Genomic DNA, 16,724 nt, shown 5'->3' with positions numbered 1-16,724 from the left:
GGTTAATCTCCCAATACTTCATACATCACCTCTGTGCAGGTGACTCCCAAATCTACACCTCCACCCTCAATCTCTCCCTCAGAACTCCATTCCTGGACTTTCCAGTTATTGGATACCTTCAGCTGCTTGACCTGAACTAAACTTGTTTGAGACTGAACTTGCCTGTCCCAGTAAACATCAGCTTGAGTGAGTGACAGCTCATTCAGTGTTCCACATCCCCAGTCTTTCTTACCCCTGGATAGGGGTTTGCTGGATAGGTTTGCTAAGAAAAGGAAATGTAATTTCCCAATTCTGCTCCACCCAAGAGCTTCCTTTCTACTCCTATAGCACCCCACCCCAAAACAAACTTCTAAGCTCCTCAATAGCTTCATAAATGGTCTCCTCTGCCATCCATCCTGCTAGTATTCATAGGATCATAAGCTTAGACTTAAAAAAGACCTTAAAGAGCAGTTAATCCAAGCTCCTCATTTTACCTTCAAGGAAATTTAAGGTCTAGAGAAGTTAAGTAAATTGACTGTTTATTAGAGTAGTAAGTAGCAAAGGTCACATTTGAATTCATATCATTTGAATATACTGATAAGATAATTCTGCACCAGTTTCCCTGCCTGGATTCCTGATGTGTACCACCATGTCTTTCTTTGCTATCAAAGCCTGATGTAGAGCTCCAGTGATCTCATGGTGAAGTTTTATTTTCCCTATCCAGGACCAGGTTGGGGATAAGGGACCCCAGGGGTCTCCTCCTATTGGTTTTGCTGTGCCCCTGACATGAGTTGCTTTTTTAAAAATACACATTGTTTTATGAATTATATTGGGAGAGAAAAATCAGCAAATGAGAGAGATTAAAAAAAAAAAAAAACCAGAAAAAAAAAAGTGAACATAGCATGTGTTGATTTACATTCTGTCTCCTTAGTCCTTTTTCTGGATGCAGATGGTATTTTCTGTCCAAAGTCTATTGGAATTGCTTTGGATCACTTAACTACTGAGTAGAACCAAGCCTTTGTAGTTGATCTTGCTGTTACCGTGTACAATGTATTCCTGGTTCTGCTTTTTTCTCTCAGCATCAGTTCATGTAAATCTTTCCAGGTCTTTATATAATCAGCTTGTTCATCATTTTTATAGAATAATATCCCATTACTTCAAGTACCACAGCTTGTTCAGCCATTCCCCAAATGATGGACATCTATTCCTTTTCCAGTTCCTTGCCACCACAAAGAGAACTGCTACAGACATTTTTGCACATGTGGGTCCTTTTCCTTCTTTTATGACTTCCTTGGGATACAGACCCAGGAACGGCTCTGCTGGGTCAAGGGTGTGCACAGTGTTATGGCCCTTTGGGCACGGTTCCACGTTGCCATGAGCTGCTTTCGATGGAATTTGCTGCCTTTTCAGAAAGGAAGCCAGCAGCAGATTGGGCTGATAAAGCGCTCGGGTGACTTTGGGCCCCTCAGTCAAGGTGAAGTGGAAGCCCTTGGGTTGAACCAGTAGAAACAAGTCCAAAGGCTGACGGGACATCTGTTCTATAGGCAAGCAGGATTGCATGGTGGAAAGAGTAAGAGTGAGGGCCAAAAAATCAGCAGAAATTTAGGTTCAAATCCTGCTTCTGATCACCATGGACAGTCGCAGAATCATAGTTAGAAGCACAAGAGGCTTTAGAGACCTTCTAAACCAAATTACTCATTTTTTTTTAGGTGAAGAACTGAGGTCCAGAGAAGTTAATTGTTTTTCACTGTCACAGCATAAGTGATAGAGAGTGGAACCCAAGGTGAACCCAGATCCATCAGGTCATTAAGCATGTATTAAGCTACTGTGTGCCAGGCCCTGTGCCAAAGTGCTGGGGACACAAAGAAAGACAAAGCTCTCAACAGGTTTACATCTAATGACATATACTACAGTCATTGATCCACTCTATATCTCAGTTTTCCCATCTCTGAAATGGGTATAATACCAACAGCACACTTATCACCCTGGGCTATTGTGAGGATCAAATAATAATGGATTTAACATTTTTTATTCCCACATATACCTTTGACCCACCCACCCCTGCTCCCAGCAACAGCTGCCCCAAATTCGGATCTCTTGTCGGAGGCTCTCCCATCCTCCAAGCTCATCCACCCAGAACATCCATCATGGTGTGATTTGTTGGAAGGGTCTAAAATGTCTTTTCTGAACTGCAGGAATTGTTGAGCCGCACGTCACTTGAGGCACAGAAACTGGAGCTGACGGCGGAGGTTTCGGAGCTGAAGCTTCGGCTGGTCGGCATGGAAAGGGAACAGAAAGAACAGGAGGAGAAGCAGAGGAAAGCCGAGGTGAGTGCCATTTCACGTCTCTGCCTGCCTGAAGCGCCCTGGGAAAGTCTGTCGGGCGCCCACAGGCAACATCAAGAGGAGAACAGCTGTTTTTTGCAAACACTTCTTGGACCTGGAAAGCAATTTCACCTTACACTCGAGCTGCACCTTTTAGCAAGACCAAGACTGACCACTGCTATCTGCAAGACCATGATGGCAAAGGTGGGATGAGAGGGAAAAGGCTGAGGAAAACTACAGGGCAAAGTGGATGGAGCCCTAGGCTTGGAATTCGAATCTTGCCTCAGACACTTTTTGGTTGGGGATCCCTGAGCACATCACTGGTCATGTCTCAGCCTCAGCTTCTGTCAAATGAGGAAGTAGCACTTCTTCCAAGCTCTCAATCCTATGAATATAGCAGGGGCTTCTTCAAACATGTTGGAGCGTATTCTATATTATTTTGTTGGAGATTATTTAGGGACAAAGGGAGAGGGAGTCATTAGAAAGTGACAATGATGCATCCAAAGGTACAGCACACCAATGAAACAAATTCCTTTTAAGGATATTTTTGAGAAAGAGAATGTCAGGGTTCTTTTATTTATTAAATATTGTTTATTTTAAAAATGTCAAAGTTCTTTAATTTATTTACCTGGGGTGCATTTGGTCCCCAAACATGCCAATGTTGGCCACTCTTTGGGAAGAGTCAAACATGTACCGAGAGTGTGAGAGCTTTTCCATGCCGCTTCTTGAACCCCTAATCCCAAAGATCTATGTGCTGAAACATGATATATCTACAGTTTAATAGAAAACTCTTTAGTTCTGGACTATTGAGATAGTTATTGCTGTGCTCTAGAAAGATAGAGAATCAAAAAACCAGTTCCTAGCCAAGTTTGTAGCGTTCCTTGAAGTTTTTCTCTTCTAAAAATGGGAGTAATGGATTATCATTCTCCCTCTTAAAGCATTTTATAAATGAAAACAGAGATAATCATTGTGGGTAGTAAAAAGGCTAATGAATTTGGAATCATGGAATTATCCTTGGATCCTAGCTCTGCTGCTTATTGCCTTGAGCAACAGTAATATTAACAATAATAACTGATGTGTTTTGGGCCCTTTAAGGTTTATAAAGCCCTCTATATCCATGATCTCACAGCATTTTTATGGGATAGTGAGCAAGATTTAAAAGACCATTTTAAAGATGAAGGAACTGAGGCCCAGAACAGTAAAATAACTTTCCCATGGTCAAGGAATGAATGTCAGATACAAAATTTTAACCCAAGTCTTCCTGAATCTGGCACTCTATTATACTATTATGCTCTGCAAATAACTTAGCCTCTACGTCTCTTTAGGTTCTTTACAGCTCTAAATCATCTTATTATTTTTTGATTACTTCTTGCCCTGCACTATTTTTAAAGAATGATTTTAAAGTACCTTTCATTTCCATACCACAATCATTTCCCAATGCTCACCCTATCCCTCCATTAAGCATCCTTTGCATCAGGCAGAAAGGTCCCAAGCTTTAGTCTGAAAACCTCCAATAATGAGGATCACATCCTCTGGAGTATACTTTTAGAGGGGTCCCATTGTTGAGACATTTGTTCCCTATATCAAACTGAAATCTTTTCCTCCCTAACTTTACCCATAATTCCTAATTCCGTCCTCTGGGGCCCATGGAAACAATTTTAATCCCTCTTCTAAATCTTTTAGATATTTTCAGAGACTTTTCATTACTCCCTAAATCTGGTCTGCTCCAGGCCAAACCTCCACAGTTCCTTCAACTAATCCTTGGGTGGGTGGTATGTTTTTTTGAACCTCCCACCTTGCTTGTCAGATGCTTGTCAGATGTCAGTTGAGAATTAAGTGACTTGCCCAGGGCCATATAGGCAGTAAATGTCTGAAGCCAGATTTGAATTCAGGTTTTCCTGCCTCTGAGGCTGATGCCTTATCCTAACTCTCCCTGTGGCAATTAGGGGCTCCAGAACTGAACACAGTATTCCAGAGTGATCTGACCAAATCTAATGGTGGTGGGATTATTATTCATTCAGTTTGACATTTAATAAACATTACCTACTGTAAACTTGTCATTAAATGCTGGGATTAGCAAAATGAAACAATCCCTACTCTCAAGAAACATTAATTCTTTAGGGAAAATTCCATCCTTCTAAATATGTTTTTATAAATACGACTTTTGATTAATTAGACTTGGGAGTCTGGGAGTTGCCACGTTATACTGTTGACTCACTGAGCTAGCAAAGTGTTCAGTAATATACCCCAATCATTTTTCCATTGACTGTTGTCAAATTTGTTCCAAATTTTGATGTTGTCATTCATCCCAGCTTTATGTCATCTGCAACCTTGATTAACATGATATCTGTATCTTTAAGTCATTTACATAGATGTCAAATGACACAGGACTGAGGATGGATCCCACAAAGCGATTTTTTGGCAACTCCATTGTGGTTCCCAGTGATCCCAAATTCTTCACAAACCACCCCTTTCATATATAAGTATCTGAGGCCACAAGTTGTATTACTACCCTTCTCCCTAAGTGAATTTGGGGGGCACTCCCTTGGTATTCCCCTATTTCTGGCATGCTCCATCTTTTTTATGTTATAGATTCCTTTAGCAATATAGCAATTGCATAAAAAGATAGGATTATGGAGATCAGTGATGTAGAAAAACAGTTATGAAAATGTTTCTTTCAAACAAATTCATGGATTCCAGGTTAAGAACCCCTATTCTCTTTCTTATTTGTTATTCTCTAAACGTCTGATTTAGTAGATAGATATGATCAGTCTCCTCTACTCCTCCCTCCAATTTCAGTTTAAAGATTTCTTGATTCCAAGATTTGTATTTGTCAGTATAAACACAGACTTTCAGTATAGATGATTCTTTAATGATAGTGCTTAATCTCCTAGGGCCAGCCTCAGTTTCCTTGTCTATAAAATTAAGAAAGTTTGGGCTATTTCAGGAAATCTTATCCGAGGGTCCAGGAACTTCTTTAAAAATATGTTGACAGTTATTTCAATATGATTGGTATCCGTTGTAATCTGACATTTTATCTTATGCATTTAAAAATATGATTCTGAAAAGGAATTCACTGGCTTCACCAGTATGACACAAAAAGTTAAGAATCTCTGGATTAGAGAAGTAGGGAATTAGCGCTTATTAGGTACTTTTTAGGTACCATGTACTATGCTAAGTGTTTTGTTTTGTTTTGTTTTGTTTTTTGCTGAGTCCTTTGGGGTTAAGTGACTTGCCCAGGGTCACCCAGCCAGGAAATGTTAAGTGTCTGAGACCAGATTTGAACTGTAGTCCTCCTCTGACTTCAGGCTGGTGCTCCATCCACTGCGCCACCTGGCTGCCCCTATGCTAAGTGCTTTTGCAAATATTATCTCACTTCCCTTAGGAGACAGGTACTATTATCATCCCCATAATGGGTAAACTGAGGCAGATCAGGCATTCTCTCAGGTCCCTTCCTATTCCAGATCTTAGGGTTCCATGAACTTCAAACCAACCTGACACTAAAAGCTTTTCCAGGGATCTTCCTCGAGCTTCTTTCTATCCTAATTACCCTAATTGTTAAGTTATTTGTCCTTCATGAGGTCAGGATGATGATTTGCAAGAGAATTGGATTGATGTGAAGGAGTTAGTCAGCTTACAGATTTGACTTTGCTTTGCCTTCTAGCTACTCTTAAAGGGCTAGGAGGCTTTCTGCCATGTTCCCCATAATTTTATCTTTCCACACTTCTCAGCAATCAAAAAGACAATGAAACATTTATGTTTCTGCGGGTTCCAAGAGCTTCCTGGGCCCTCTTGTGACTATTTTCCCCAATCCCCAGTCTCTCGGTCTATCCAGAGACAAGACTTGGGGAGGCAGAGTTCCTCCTGTTACTCATTTTAAAAACAAAGATGAGATCGACCGCACTGAACATTTCTCTGGTTCTTAAGACTCCATCATCCCTGATTCAGGCCAGGTCCAATGATCTTGTGATGGAGAGAGCCATCTACACCCAGAGAGAGGATTGTGGGGACTGAGTGAGGGCCACAATGTAGCATTCTCACTCTTTTTGTTGTTGTTTCCTTGCATTTTGTTTTCTTTTTCATTTTTTTCCTTTTTGATGTGGTTTTTCTTCTGCAGTAAGATAATTGTATAAATATACATATATTGGATTTAAGATATATGTATTATTTTCTTTTTTCTGAGGCAATTGAGGTTCAGTGACTTGCCTAGGTCCCTCAGCTAGGAAGTGTCTGAGATCAAATTTGAACTCAGGTCCTCCTGACTTCAGGGCTGGTGCTCTATCCACTGCGCCACCTGGCTGCCCTTATATATATTTACTATGTTTAACATATATTGGATTACTTATCCTCTGGGGGAGTGGGAAGGGGGGAGAGGAGGGGAAGGAAAAATTGGAACACAACATTTTGCAAGGGTCAGTGTTGAAAAATTGTCCATGCATATGTTTTTAAAATAAAAAGCTTTAAAAAAAAAAAAAACCCTATCAGGAAATAAAATTAGAATTTGAAATTTTTTTTTAAAAGGCATCCATCATCCCTAGGTCCCTTCCTTCTCCACCCCAGGAGTAAATACAAATCTGCATTCTGCTACATGTTGGAATTGCAAAATCTAAGTTTACCAAACATAACTTTTTAAAACAAAACACAGATTTTTTGGATAAAGCTTACCATTAGAACAGACAATTTACAAAACAGAACAGGGAGAGCTACTCCATAGCATTGCCTTCCCTCTCCCTGCTCCTTAGCATTGGGAGCTTTTGTTCTTCAGAGAAGCTGGATGATGTTAATTTCCTTTGTTGCCCTGAAATAAGATTTTAAAATATGCTGATTTAAAAAAAAAAATTCCATCACATGGACTTGGCTCTTTTCAACAATGAAGTGATTCAAGACAGTTCCAATAGACTTGTGATGGAAAGAGCCATTCACATCCAGGAAAAAAAAAAAAAAAAAAACTATGGAGACTGAATGTGGATCACAATATAATAGTTTCACTTTTGTTGTTGTTAATTGTTATTTTTATTTCACCTTGTGATCTAGTTTTTCTTGCATAGCATGATGAATATGAAAATAGAAGAATTTCACATGTTTACCTGTATTGGATTGCTTGCTGTCTAGGGGAGGGGTTGGGAAAAGAAGGGAGAAAATGGGTCATAAGGTTTTGCGAAGATGAATGTTGAAAACTATCTTTGCAGTATTTGGAAAAATTAAAGTTACTAAAATAAAAAATTCCATCACAAACTGATTAGTTGCTTCCCTTTAAATAATCCCCTTCCTCTACCCCCCCCTTTTATTCCTTGAATTTTCCTACTATTTTGCCAATTTGAAAAGGAAAGTTTTATTATTGGGTTATAAAATTAGAATTAGTAGTGAAGTGGTTTTTTTTAAACCCAATCACTGAAATGAAAGCTGTTAATTTTTTGCACATCCTAATTAGCTGTCAGTCCAAGGCTCATAGGCTTCCTTAAAGCCTTATGGAAGAAAGATTGGAAAGTTGACAATTGTCATTTGTTTTTTTTTCCTATGAGCTGGAGTCAGGAGGAGCTGAGTTCCAGTCTAACCTCAGACATTCATGTACTAGGCTCTGTGACCTTTAACTAACAAGTTACTTTACCACTGACTATTTCCTTAGCTATAAAATGCAGTTTTTATAGCACTTATCTCGCAGGATTGTTAAACACATGAGTTAACTTTTGTTTACTGCATTATTCTATTCTTTGGAACTTAGTGAACTTAGTGAACTAAGACTTTAAGTACCTACTAAGCCTAGGCACTGTGCTAAAACAAAAGTCAGAAATTGCTTTCAAGGAGCTCTCAGTCAACAATATTATTATTGTCCTTATTTTAGAAATGAACAGCTCATGAAGAGAGTAAGTTCAGAGATAGGACTTTAATCCAGGTTTTCTGGTTGAAAATCTGTTCTTTTCTCTGGACACATTCTTTTTCAGGCATTTATTTTTTTAAATCATCAAGTTAAGTAACATTTGCAGCAAATATAAATCAATGAACTGAAGATGATCCTGAATACCAAATAAAAATATTCAATCTAGATATTTGGCTTTTGTTTGGGGTGGGGGGGGACTACATAATAAAACCTGAAACAAAATAGTAATGATTTATTTCTTCTCGGTTCTATCTCTCCCTTCTTTTCTCTGTCTCTCTGTCTCTGTTTCTGTCTGTCTCTTTGTATCTCTCCGTCTTTGTATGTATGTTTTTTTTCTGTCTCTCTGTGTATTTCTGTTTTTGTGTCTCTGTCTCTATTTCTGTCTATCCCTCTCCCCCCCCATCTCTGTCCTCTATTTCTGTCTCTAGTGTCTGTTTCTATCTCTCTGTCTCTCTTTCTTTGTGTGATCAATTACTAAAAATTTTTCAAAAATTGCTTTCTTATGGGTAGCTAAGTGGTACAGTGGATAGAACACCTGAGAAATGGAGGTCCTGAATTACTAGCTGTGTGAACCTGGACAAGTCACTTGACGTCATTTAACTCCAGGAAAAAAAGATGTTTTCTTTCTAATGTTGTCATTGTACTGTTTTTCAAATTCTGCTTATTTTATTCTGCATCATATGATGGAGGTCTTTTCAGTCCCCTGAAACTGGCCATTTCCTCCTCATTTTGTATAGTGCAATAATATTCTATTGAATTTGAATGCCTTTTATTCAACTATTCCCCCAAAAGTGAGGACCTCTATATTTCTAATTTGGGGATTCTACAAAAAAAAAAGTGTATTTTCCCATGCTTATAGCATAAATGAATGAACACATACATTTATCATATGTATATATATACATATTATTTTACTTATTTATCCTTTTCCTCTTTCATGTTTGAGGAATATATGTCACTAGATCAAAGGATATGCATAATTTAATGACTTTTGCCTATGGTTCCTGACCATTTTATAGAATGTTTGAACCAATTCACATCAGTTTGGCATCCTTGTCGTCCTAACATTAGTCAGATTTTTAGTTCTTTTTCAAGCTGCATATATTTTGTCTTTTCTGTTAATTTTTACTTAAAGTTTTTTTTCCCAGAATACATGCAAAGATAGTTTTCAACACTCACCCTTGTGATATCTTCCAAATTTTTCCCACTACCTTTCCCCTATCCCCTCCCTTAAACAGCAAGTAATCCAATATGGGTTAAACATGTGCAATTCAATCTAAATTCCATATTTATCATACCTTTTCAAAGAAAATTGATAAAAATGGTAACATTTCTTGATTTCCCCCATTTCGTGTCTTCCCACATATTTTAGTACATTATAGGAAATGTACTAGAATATAGAATATAGGAATTCTTCTATGAATGAGCTTTGAAATAGAGTCTTTCAGTGATTTTGGGAATTCCCTGGGAAGGAAACTCCTTCTACATGTGCTGAGAGTTGCCTGGATCATGACATTCAGAGATCACACAGATAATGTGTGTCATGAGGAGGACTTGAATCTAAGTCTTACTGCTCCAAAGTCTTTCTCTATGCACTTTGCCAAGCTGCCTATTGTATGAATACATATCCAACTTTGATGTGTTCTGATTTTGAAAAGCATTCTGAAATGTGATGTAATTTCCTTGTTTATATCTCATGATTTTGTCTTGTTTGAATTCAGCTTTTTTGGATGTCAGTTCCAAGTCCTCATTCTTGTACCTCCCTCAGCACCTAGGACAGGGTCTTGGAGAGTAAGCTACTTAATGTTTGGTGAATTCCATTACATTGAACTGATGCCTCCAACAACTACCAATGATAAATGATGCCTTTTTGTTCAGTTCCTCTGAATAAAACTAAAAACTATTAACTAGAAAAACATTCCATTGTTGGAATTTTTTTTTTTCCAACTTGAAAATCTCAACAAAATTCATAGAAGCTATCCGTTTCTTCATCTGTGACATTAGGAGGTTGGACTGCTCTAACTACCTATGATTTTGCTCTCCTGTCTCTTCCCTTTTTACAGTTAGTAGTGAATCTGATCAGTGATCTACAGGAGCAGATGTGTAGACTACAGCTGGAAATCAGTAGCCAAATTCAAGAGAGAATGTTGCAGGACAGGGACCACATGGATGAATATAGTCCTCAGGAGAGCCCCCAGGCCAGCAACCCCGATGGCTTGCCTGTATGAAGCATACCTAAGTATATCCAAGCATGAGATGGTACTGCCTTGAGTGTGCAGAGAATTCTGGATTCTACTAACAAGAGTCTGTTTTGGGTACCAGGCATTCCTCTGTTTGACTCTGGGCAGAGCCCAGGGACCATTTCCCTTTCTTTGACTTGCCCCATTTCACTCCTTCATTCTTGTATCTAAATTTATCTGGAGAAATAGCATGGCTTGGGCAGTCCTTCCTAAGTCTTTCACTAATTGTGTGCCGTGTATTTATTAACAACTCTACGGTAGCCCATGGACAAGTAAGAGAATTGTCAGCTGTCTAGCTTTGGCCACCGAGGAAGAGAAAGACAGTAATAATCCACAAAGTACTTGCTCATGTTGCCTTAATTTCGAAAGAGAATTTTATGGGTATGTTAGGAATTGGAGAAGGAGAAATAACTTCTTCCTGTACCTAAAAACTGGAATGAAGCTTCTTCCTTTTTCTTTGCTTCTTCTTGCTTGCAATTGTGTTTTCAATGAAGAGAAGAGAGAAAAATTTCCAGTTAAAATGGAAAATCCAGATAATATGGAAGATGGGCCAGGCTATTCAGTAAGCACATGGGACATCGTAGGCAGAAGGAAAATAGTGTAAGAGATGCTCACTATTTACCAAGAGGAGACAGGAGCTAAAGACAATAGCCTCAGGTAGCAATTCATCGTGAATTGGAGCACAGATAATAAACACAGTGCATATGAGATTTTAATACGAGGAGGGAATGTAAAGTTATATATGTATGTGTAGAATATACACATATGTAACTACAGAGGATTCACTGGGATTTGGAGCAATTGGACTTAGGAATTCTGAGCTTATGAAAAGGTATTTTTAATTCAAGAATATATTTTATAGAAGGCAAAGGGCTACATGTACTACATGTCTACGGTAGCTATTGCATCATATATTTGATTTTCACAACAACCCTCTGAGGTAGGAAAGAACAGGTTATTCAAAAGAGCTTAACTCTTTAGAAAGGAATGGTTTGCCTGGGTTGGTAGGACTCCAATTCCCATTAATGGAGGTAGTCAAGCAATTGCTGATTTATTGCTCAGATGCCCTTACACAGTTCCTTCAAATTCTAGGAAGCTAGGAGTATGTGGTTCTTTTAGGAAAGATTCTCAGGGTTAAATGGTCTAACTACAGAGGTCCTCAAACTTTTTAAATAGGGGGCCAGTTCACTGTCCCTCAGACTGTTGGAGGGCCGGACTATAGTGAAAACAACAACTTTGTTTTGTGGGCCTTTAAATAAAGAAACTTCATAGCCCTGGGTGAAGGGGATAATCTTCCTCAGCTGCCGCATCTGGCCCGCGGGCCGTATTTTGAGGACCCCAACCAAGTGCCATTCTTCTACCCATTCCCCCTGGACTACTGTAGCCCTCCTGTTCTCACCCCTTTTGAACTCCTGCAGCTTTCTATCTTCCCAGGTAGACCTCAGACCCCTGAACAGATGTGCCTGGGCCCAATACACTCTATTGTCTCTCTCGAAGTGCCCAGGACTGGGCTCTCCCTGGCAGAGATTATCACTCAGTGTTCCTGCTTAGTTTATTTATCCCCTTCTGGTTCCTCCAGCTCCTGATCGCCTCAGCCCCAGGACACCAAGTGGGACACAAGTGGGGCAAATGTGTCCAGAAACTACTTTCATGTGGGGGAAAAAAAAAAGGCGTTAGTAGATCTTACTGACTGCCCTTTAATCTTCCAGTATTCTCCAGGGGAGGGGGTGAAGGAGGGAGGAGCTGCCCCAACACAAACTGGAAAAGTCTCTAAAAGGCAGAATATAGGAGGTGTAGTCTAGCATGGCCGTCATTGGCTATGTAAGAGCCTAAATAATTTAGTTTCAGGCATTGCACACCTGGGGTTAACCGACATCACTAAGCCACCTTTTTTTTTTTGTCTCTCTTCCTCTGTCTCCCTCCTCCTCCTCCTCCTCCTCCTCCTCCTCTCTCTCTCTCTTTCTCTCTCTCTCTCTTTCACTTTAGGAATTGCTGCAGGAACTCAAGCATCTCAAAATTAAAGTGGAAGAGTTGGAGAGTGAGCGAAATCAGTATGAATGGAAGTTAAAAGCAACAAAGGTAAAACTCACTGCTCCTGATACCTATAGCCGAATCACCTCACACAGGGAGGGCTGCGGTGTGAGAATGCTAAACCAGGCTTCTGTTCGCCCAATTATTTCTTCTGCTTGAGAATGCCCGATTCTTTTTTTCCTTTCCAATAACAGGCAATAGAACCACAGACTCCAGTTGAGTCCTGGGGCACAGGTGTGGACATTCTGCAGAAACTGGAAAGGCGTAACTCCCATTTCTGTTAATATTACGGGAGAGGGCATCTCGGTGGCACAGTGAATAGGGCACCAGCCCTGAAGTCAGGAGAACCTGAATTTAAATAGGGCCTCTTAAATAGGACACTTACTAGCTATGTGCCTGTGAACAAGTTACTTAATTCTAATAGTTTCCCCCCCAAAAAAAAAAAAATACCAGAGGTATGAACCATGTTATCATTTCCCCCCATTTCTACATTTTGATTTATCAATACTTATTTTTTCTTAAATAAAATTTTATTGATAATCTTTTGTTTTTGAATCCCTCCTTCCTTCCCTTCCCAGGGAATCTCATAAGTGAATTAAAAGAGAGCTGGAAGGGAACAGTTAAGCAAAACTACTCAAGAAATTTAAAAACAACTGACCTCATCTTCCTTGGTCCACATCCACAGTCCCCTACCTCTACAAAGAAGTAACATGAGATGCATCCTCAGAACTCTTCTTTAGAGCCAAATACAACAGTGCAAATATATTAAGGGACTACTTACTATGTGTTAGCCCTGTGCAGAGGATTGGCAATACACAGATTAAAAATGAACCACCTTCAAAATAATTATTATTTTAAGCAATGAGCATATTCCTAAAAACTTCCTTCTGCTTGTCCTGTTATGGAGGTGCAAGGTAGCCCTTCGTTGGCTTAGAATGGCTTAGAAAGCAGGATTTTCCAGCTACCCACAGGCCAGAAAAAACCTTGAGTATTGCACCCTTGGTGGTCTAGATTTTTGTCATCCAAGGATCATCCAACCTCATCACCGGGGGCTAGCCATGATATGGTAACATTGTGGAGGAGGGAAGAAGGTAATGGGAATTCCCTTCATTGATGAAATATGGATATTTTTAAGTATCCCACTAAGTTAAAGGACTTATATTTAACTCTTCTTGGCAGATTCTACTGCTCTTTAAAGGGATCCTGACCATCCCAAGTCTATTGTAGTTCTCTGGAAATTTAAAGGCTTTTGTGAGAGCCAGAAGGACTAGTGATGCTGAAAGCAATAAAACAATATTAAGCCACACAAGGAAAAGCTGGTGAGCTAACTTGAGACTCCTGGTAGCATGAGGCAGGAGGGCAAGAAAAGTGGTAGTTAGCCAAATCATTTGGCTCTGGTTATAAAACCAAATACATTTCTCCAAAATAGTTAAGTATGGCCAACCAACAAACACCATGAGAGCAACTGATAGAACATGTCATTTTCTTCTTTAGCATTTTACCAATTATTAATAGAAAGGATATGAAGTGATATGGCTAGAAAGTTGGTCCTGGTCTCATGAAAAGCCTGCTTCAAGTCCTGCTTGATTAGACATATGACATTGGGCAAATCCCTTAACCTCTCAGTGTCCCTAGCCAGCTCTTTATGATTATGACTGTACATTTGAGAGAGTCTTTGCACTAGTGGAGGGCCTTAATTATATACGAAGAGTTTTAAATAGTACAGGGATTATTATTCCTGGTTTACAAAAAAAAAAAAAAAAGATTTAGTGTGGCTAAACCCTGATTTACCAACTGGCTTAAACCCAGTTCTTTTTTATTTCTTATCCTTTTTTATGGAAGTTTTTTATTTTCAAAACATAGGCAAGGATAATTTTTTTCAACATTGACCCTTAAAAAACCTTGCATTCCATTTCCCCCTCCCCTAAATGTCATGTAATCCAATATATGTTAATCATGGTAAAAATATATGTGAAACCCAGTTCTTAAGACTTTTCATGCGATGAGTTCACCGAATTTCTATGTCCAGGGCAGCTTTCTTGCCACCGGTTAAGAGAGCATCTCTTCCTTCTAACTTTAGCAGAAACATAATTAGTCCTTATGGAGCTCCCTCATAAGTAAATATATTGGAGTCCTGATCTCCATGGCTGGGGGTCTCAGCCTGGACTCCACACTTGAAGGCAAGGTCAGAGCCCTGGCCCCTGTGCTCCTGACTGAAGCAGACAAGAAGTCATTGAGGTTGTTAAGGAAGGCGTGGTTTCACCCTCCCATAGTGGCTTCTGCTTGGGTCACTCCAGGACAGTCACGGCCCCGGGCGGGCAGGCAGGCAGTGGGTAATGCAAGCTGAATCAGCCCTCTCACTGTGCCCCATGGGGATCACATTCTCCGTCCGGGCTCCCTGTGTTTCTGATCACTCACTCATCTGAACGATGCTCTTCCAGGCTGAAATCGCCCAACTGCAAGAGCAGTTGGCATTGAAGGATGCAGAAATCGAGCGCCTCCACAGCCAGCTCTCCAGGACCGTGGCCTGCGCCGAAAGCACAGAGAGAGGTAAAGAGGTGCTGATGTCCACAGACAGTGTAGCATCCTGCCCATTCCCCCGCCGAGGGGGAGATAATCGCCAGCCTTCCAGCTTACCCCCAAGGGCAGGGTGGGCATCCTGGTGCCCTCAGAAAATGTTGCCAGGAAGCAAAGAGAATCATTTCCACAGTGAACTCTAGGGGAAAACATACATTGTTTGAAAACTCCCTCACCCACTTACCAGCCCTACCCCTAATGTCCCTCATTCCTGATTCTCCCACAATAAAACCCCTTCCTTGACTCATCATAAATTGAATACCTGTTGGCCAGAGACAGCAGACTTTTCTAGCATTAGAAGGATCTACTTTTAGGAAAAATAAGATTTTAAGGTGTCCTTCATTGCATGTTGTTCCTTGGGCTGCTGCCTCTCCTTGGTTCTGTCTCCTATTTGCAGGATACCCAAGATCAAGTGCATGGGCTTATTTATATGAGATGAAGGTCTGTCTGATCATCCTCCCTCTCCTGGGGTTTTAGAGGCATTGATGACCTCAGGACAGTGCCAGAAAGCTCTATTTTCCTTTCAAGTTGAAAGAGAAATTAATCTCAGGAAAAAGGGGGGGGGGGGGGGATTAATGGAGATTCATAAAACATCTGTCTATGGTCTTGCATCCATGCGCCACCTTGTGCCCAAAATGCAGGAAAACAATTTTTGTTTTCCTTTCCTTTGCCTACCAGTGTGTATCCCTCTTTAGGAAAAAACTATTCCCAAGCTTTTTGGTTTAAGGACCCTCTTACACTCTTAAAATGATTAAAAATCCTACCAGAGATTTTTAAAAAATATATGTTGGTTATATCTATCACTCCTTGCAATATTAGAAATTTTAATATCTTAGTATTTTTACAAAAATAATTTTGGCCCCTTCAGCCCTCCGAAAGGTCTCAGACACACCCAGAAATTCCCAGACCTACACTGCTTTAAGAGAAGTATAGGTTGGGCAATCTTTGTTATTACTGTGCACGCTTATGGAAATGGAAAAAATAATCTATATTGCATCTGTGAAAAGGCAGTGTAACATTAGTGGATAGGGCTAGTCTCAGAATAAGGACAATCTGGGTTTAAAATCCTGCCTCAACACAGACTATGGTGTGTTCTTAGGCAAGTCTCCTAATAATGTAAATTTCAGAGAAGGAGCCAATCTACATTTATAAGAGTTTCCCAGTGAGTAAGTCCTATGTTTATCATAAAACAGATTGTCATTCCATATAAACATTCTATAAACAACTAGATTATCACCAGCCCTGAATTCCCCCCCAAGTTTACAAAGGCGGGCATAAGAGGAATGAACTCAATCGTACAACTCTGTACCATTCACAGATGGAGGGAGAATTTTATCTCTTCGTTACTCCTTCCTAAGAGGGCACGAGAGACCTGCCAGGGAAAAATTGCTACCCATCATCTCTTTGGGGCAGGTCTAGGAAGAGATAAGGATAAGCAGGGTTCTTCAAACTATACAGCCCGCGGGCCAGATGCGGAGCTGAGGACATTTATTCCCCTCACCCAGGGCTATGAAGTTTCTTTATTTAAACACCTACAAAACAAAGTTGTTGTTTTTACTATAATCTGGCCCTCCAACAGTCTGAGGGACGTGAACTGGCCCCCTTTTTAAAAAATTTGAGGACCCCTGGGATAAAGCCTAAAACCTTCCCACAGGAGGGTCTGGAGATTCATATCCCACTGCTGGTATACTGCCT

The 16,724-nt window shown here is 40.1% G+C and overlaps 1 protein-coding gene across 14 annotated transcripts in view; it reads left to right on the top strand.

Annotated features, from left to right (window-relative positions):
- The window catches only part of PPFIBP2 (PPFIA binding protein 2), a 208,349-nt gene that overhangs the window by 123,835 nt on the left and 67,790 nt on the right, over positions 1-16,724 (top strand). For 9 of the 14 annotated variants that reach the window (XR_007948228.1, XR_007948227.1, XR_007948230.1 and 6 more), the window contains 4 exons: positions 2,175-2,306; positions 10,245-10,403; positions 12,408-12,500; positions 14,894-15,002. Coding sequence is in view for 2 of the 14 variants with exons in the window: in XM_051965339.1 (XP_051821299.1) it covers positions 2,175-2,306; positions 10,245-10,403; positions 12,408-12,500; positions 14,894-15,002 (493 nt within the window). In the remaining 12 variants the exon portion in view is untranslated. The remainder of the gene's footprint in view (positions 1-2,174; positions 2,307-10,244; positions 10,404-12,407; positions 12,501-14,893; positions 15,003-16,724) is intronic. The other 5 variants (XR_007948233.1, XR_007948234.1, XR_007948239.1 and 2 more) reach the window with 1 other exon arrangement.

This window comes from Antechinus flavipes, chromosome 6 (assembly GCF_016432865.1).
Source record: "Antechinus flavipes isolate AdamAnt ecotype Samford, QLD, Australia chromosome 6, AdamAnt_v2, whole genome shotgun sequence".
In the NCBI taxonomy this organism is placed as follows: domain Eukaryota; kingdom Metazoa; phylum Chordata; class Mammalia; order Dasyuromorphia; family Dasyuridae; genus Antechinus; species Antechinus flavipes.
The sequence above is the reverse complement of the archived record's forward strand: the minus strand, read 5'-3'. Positions and strand labels throughout refer to the sequence as shown.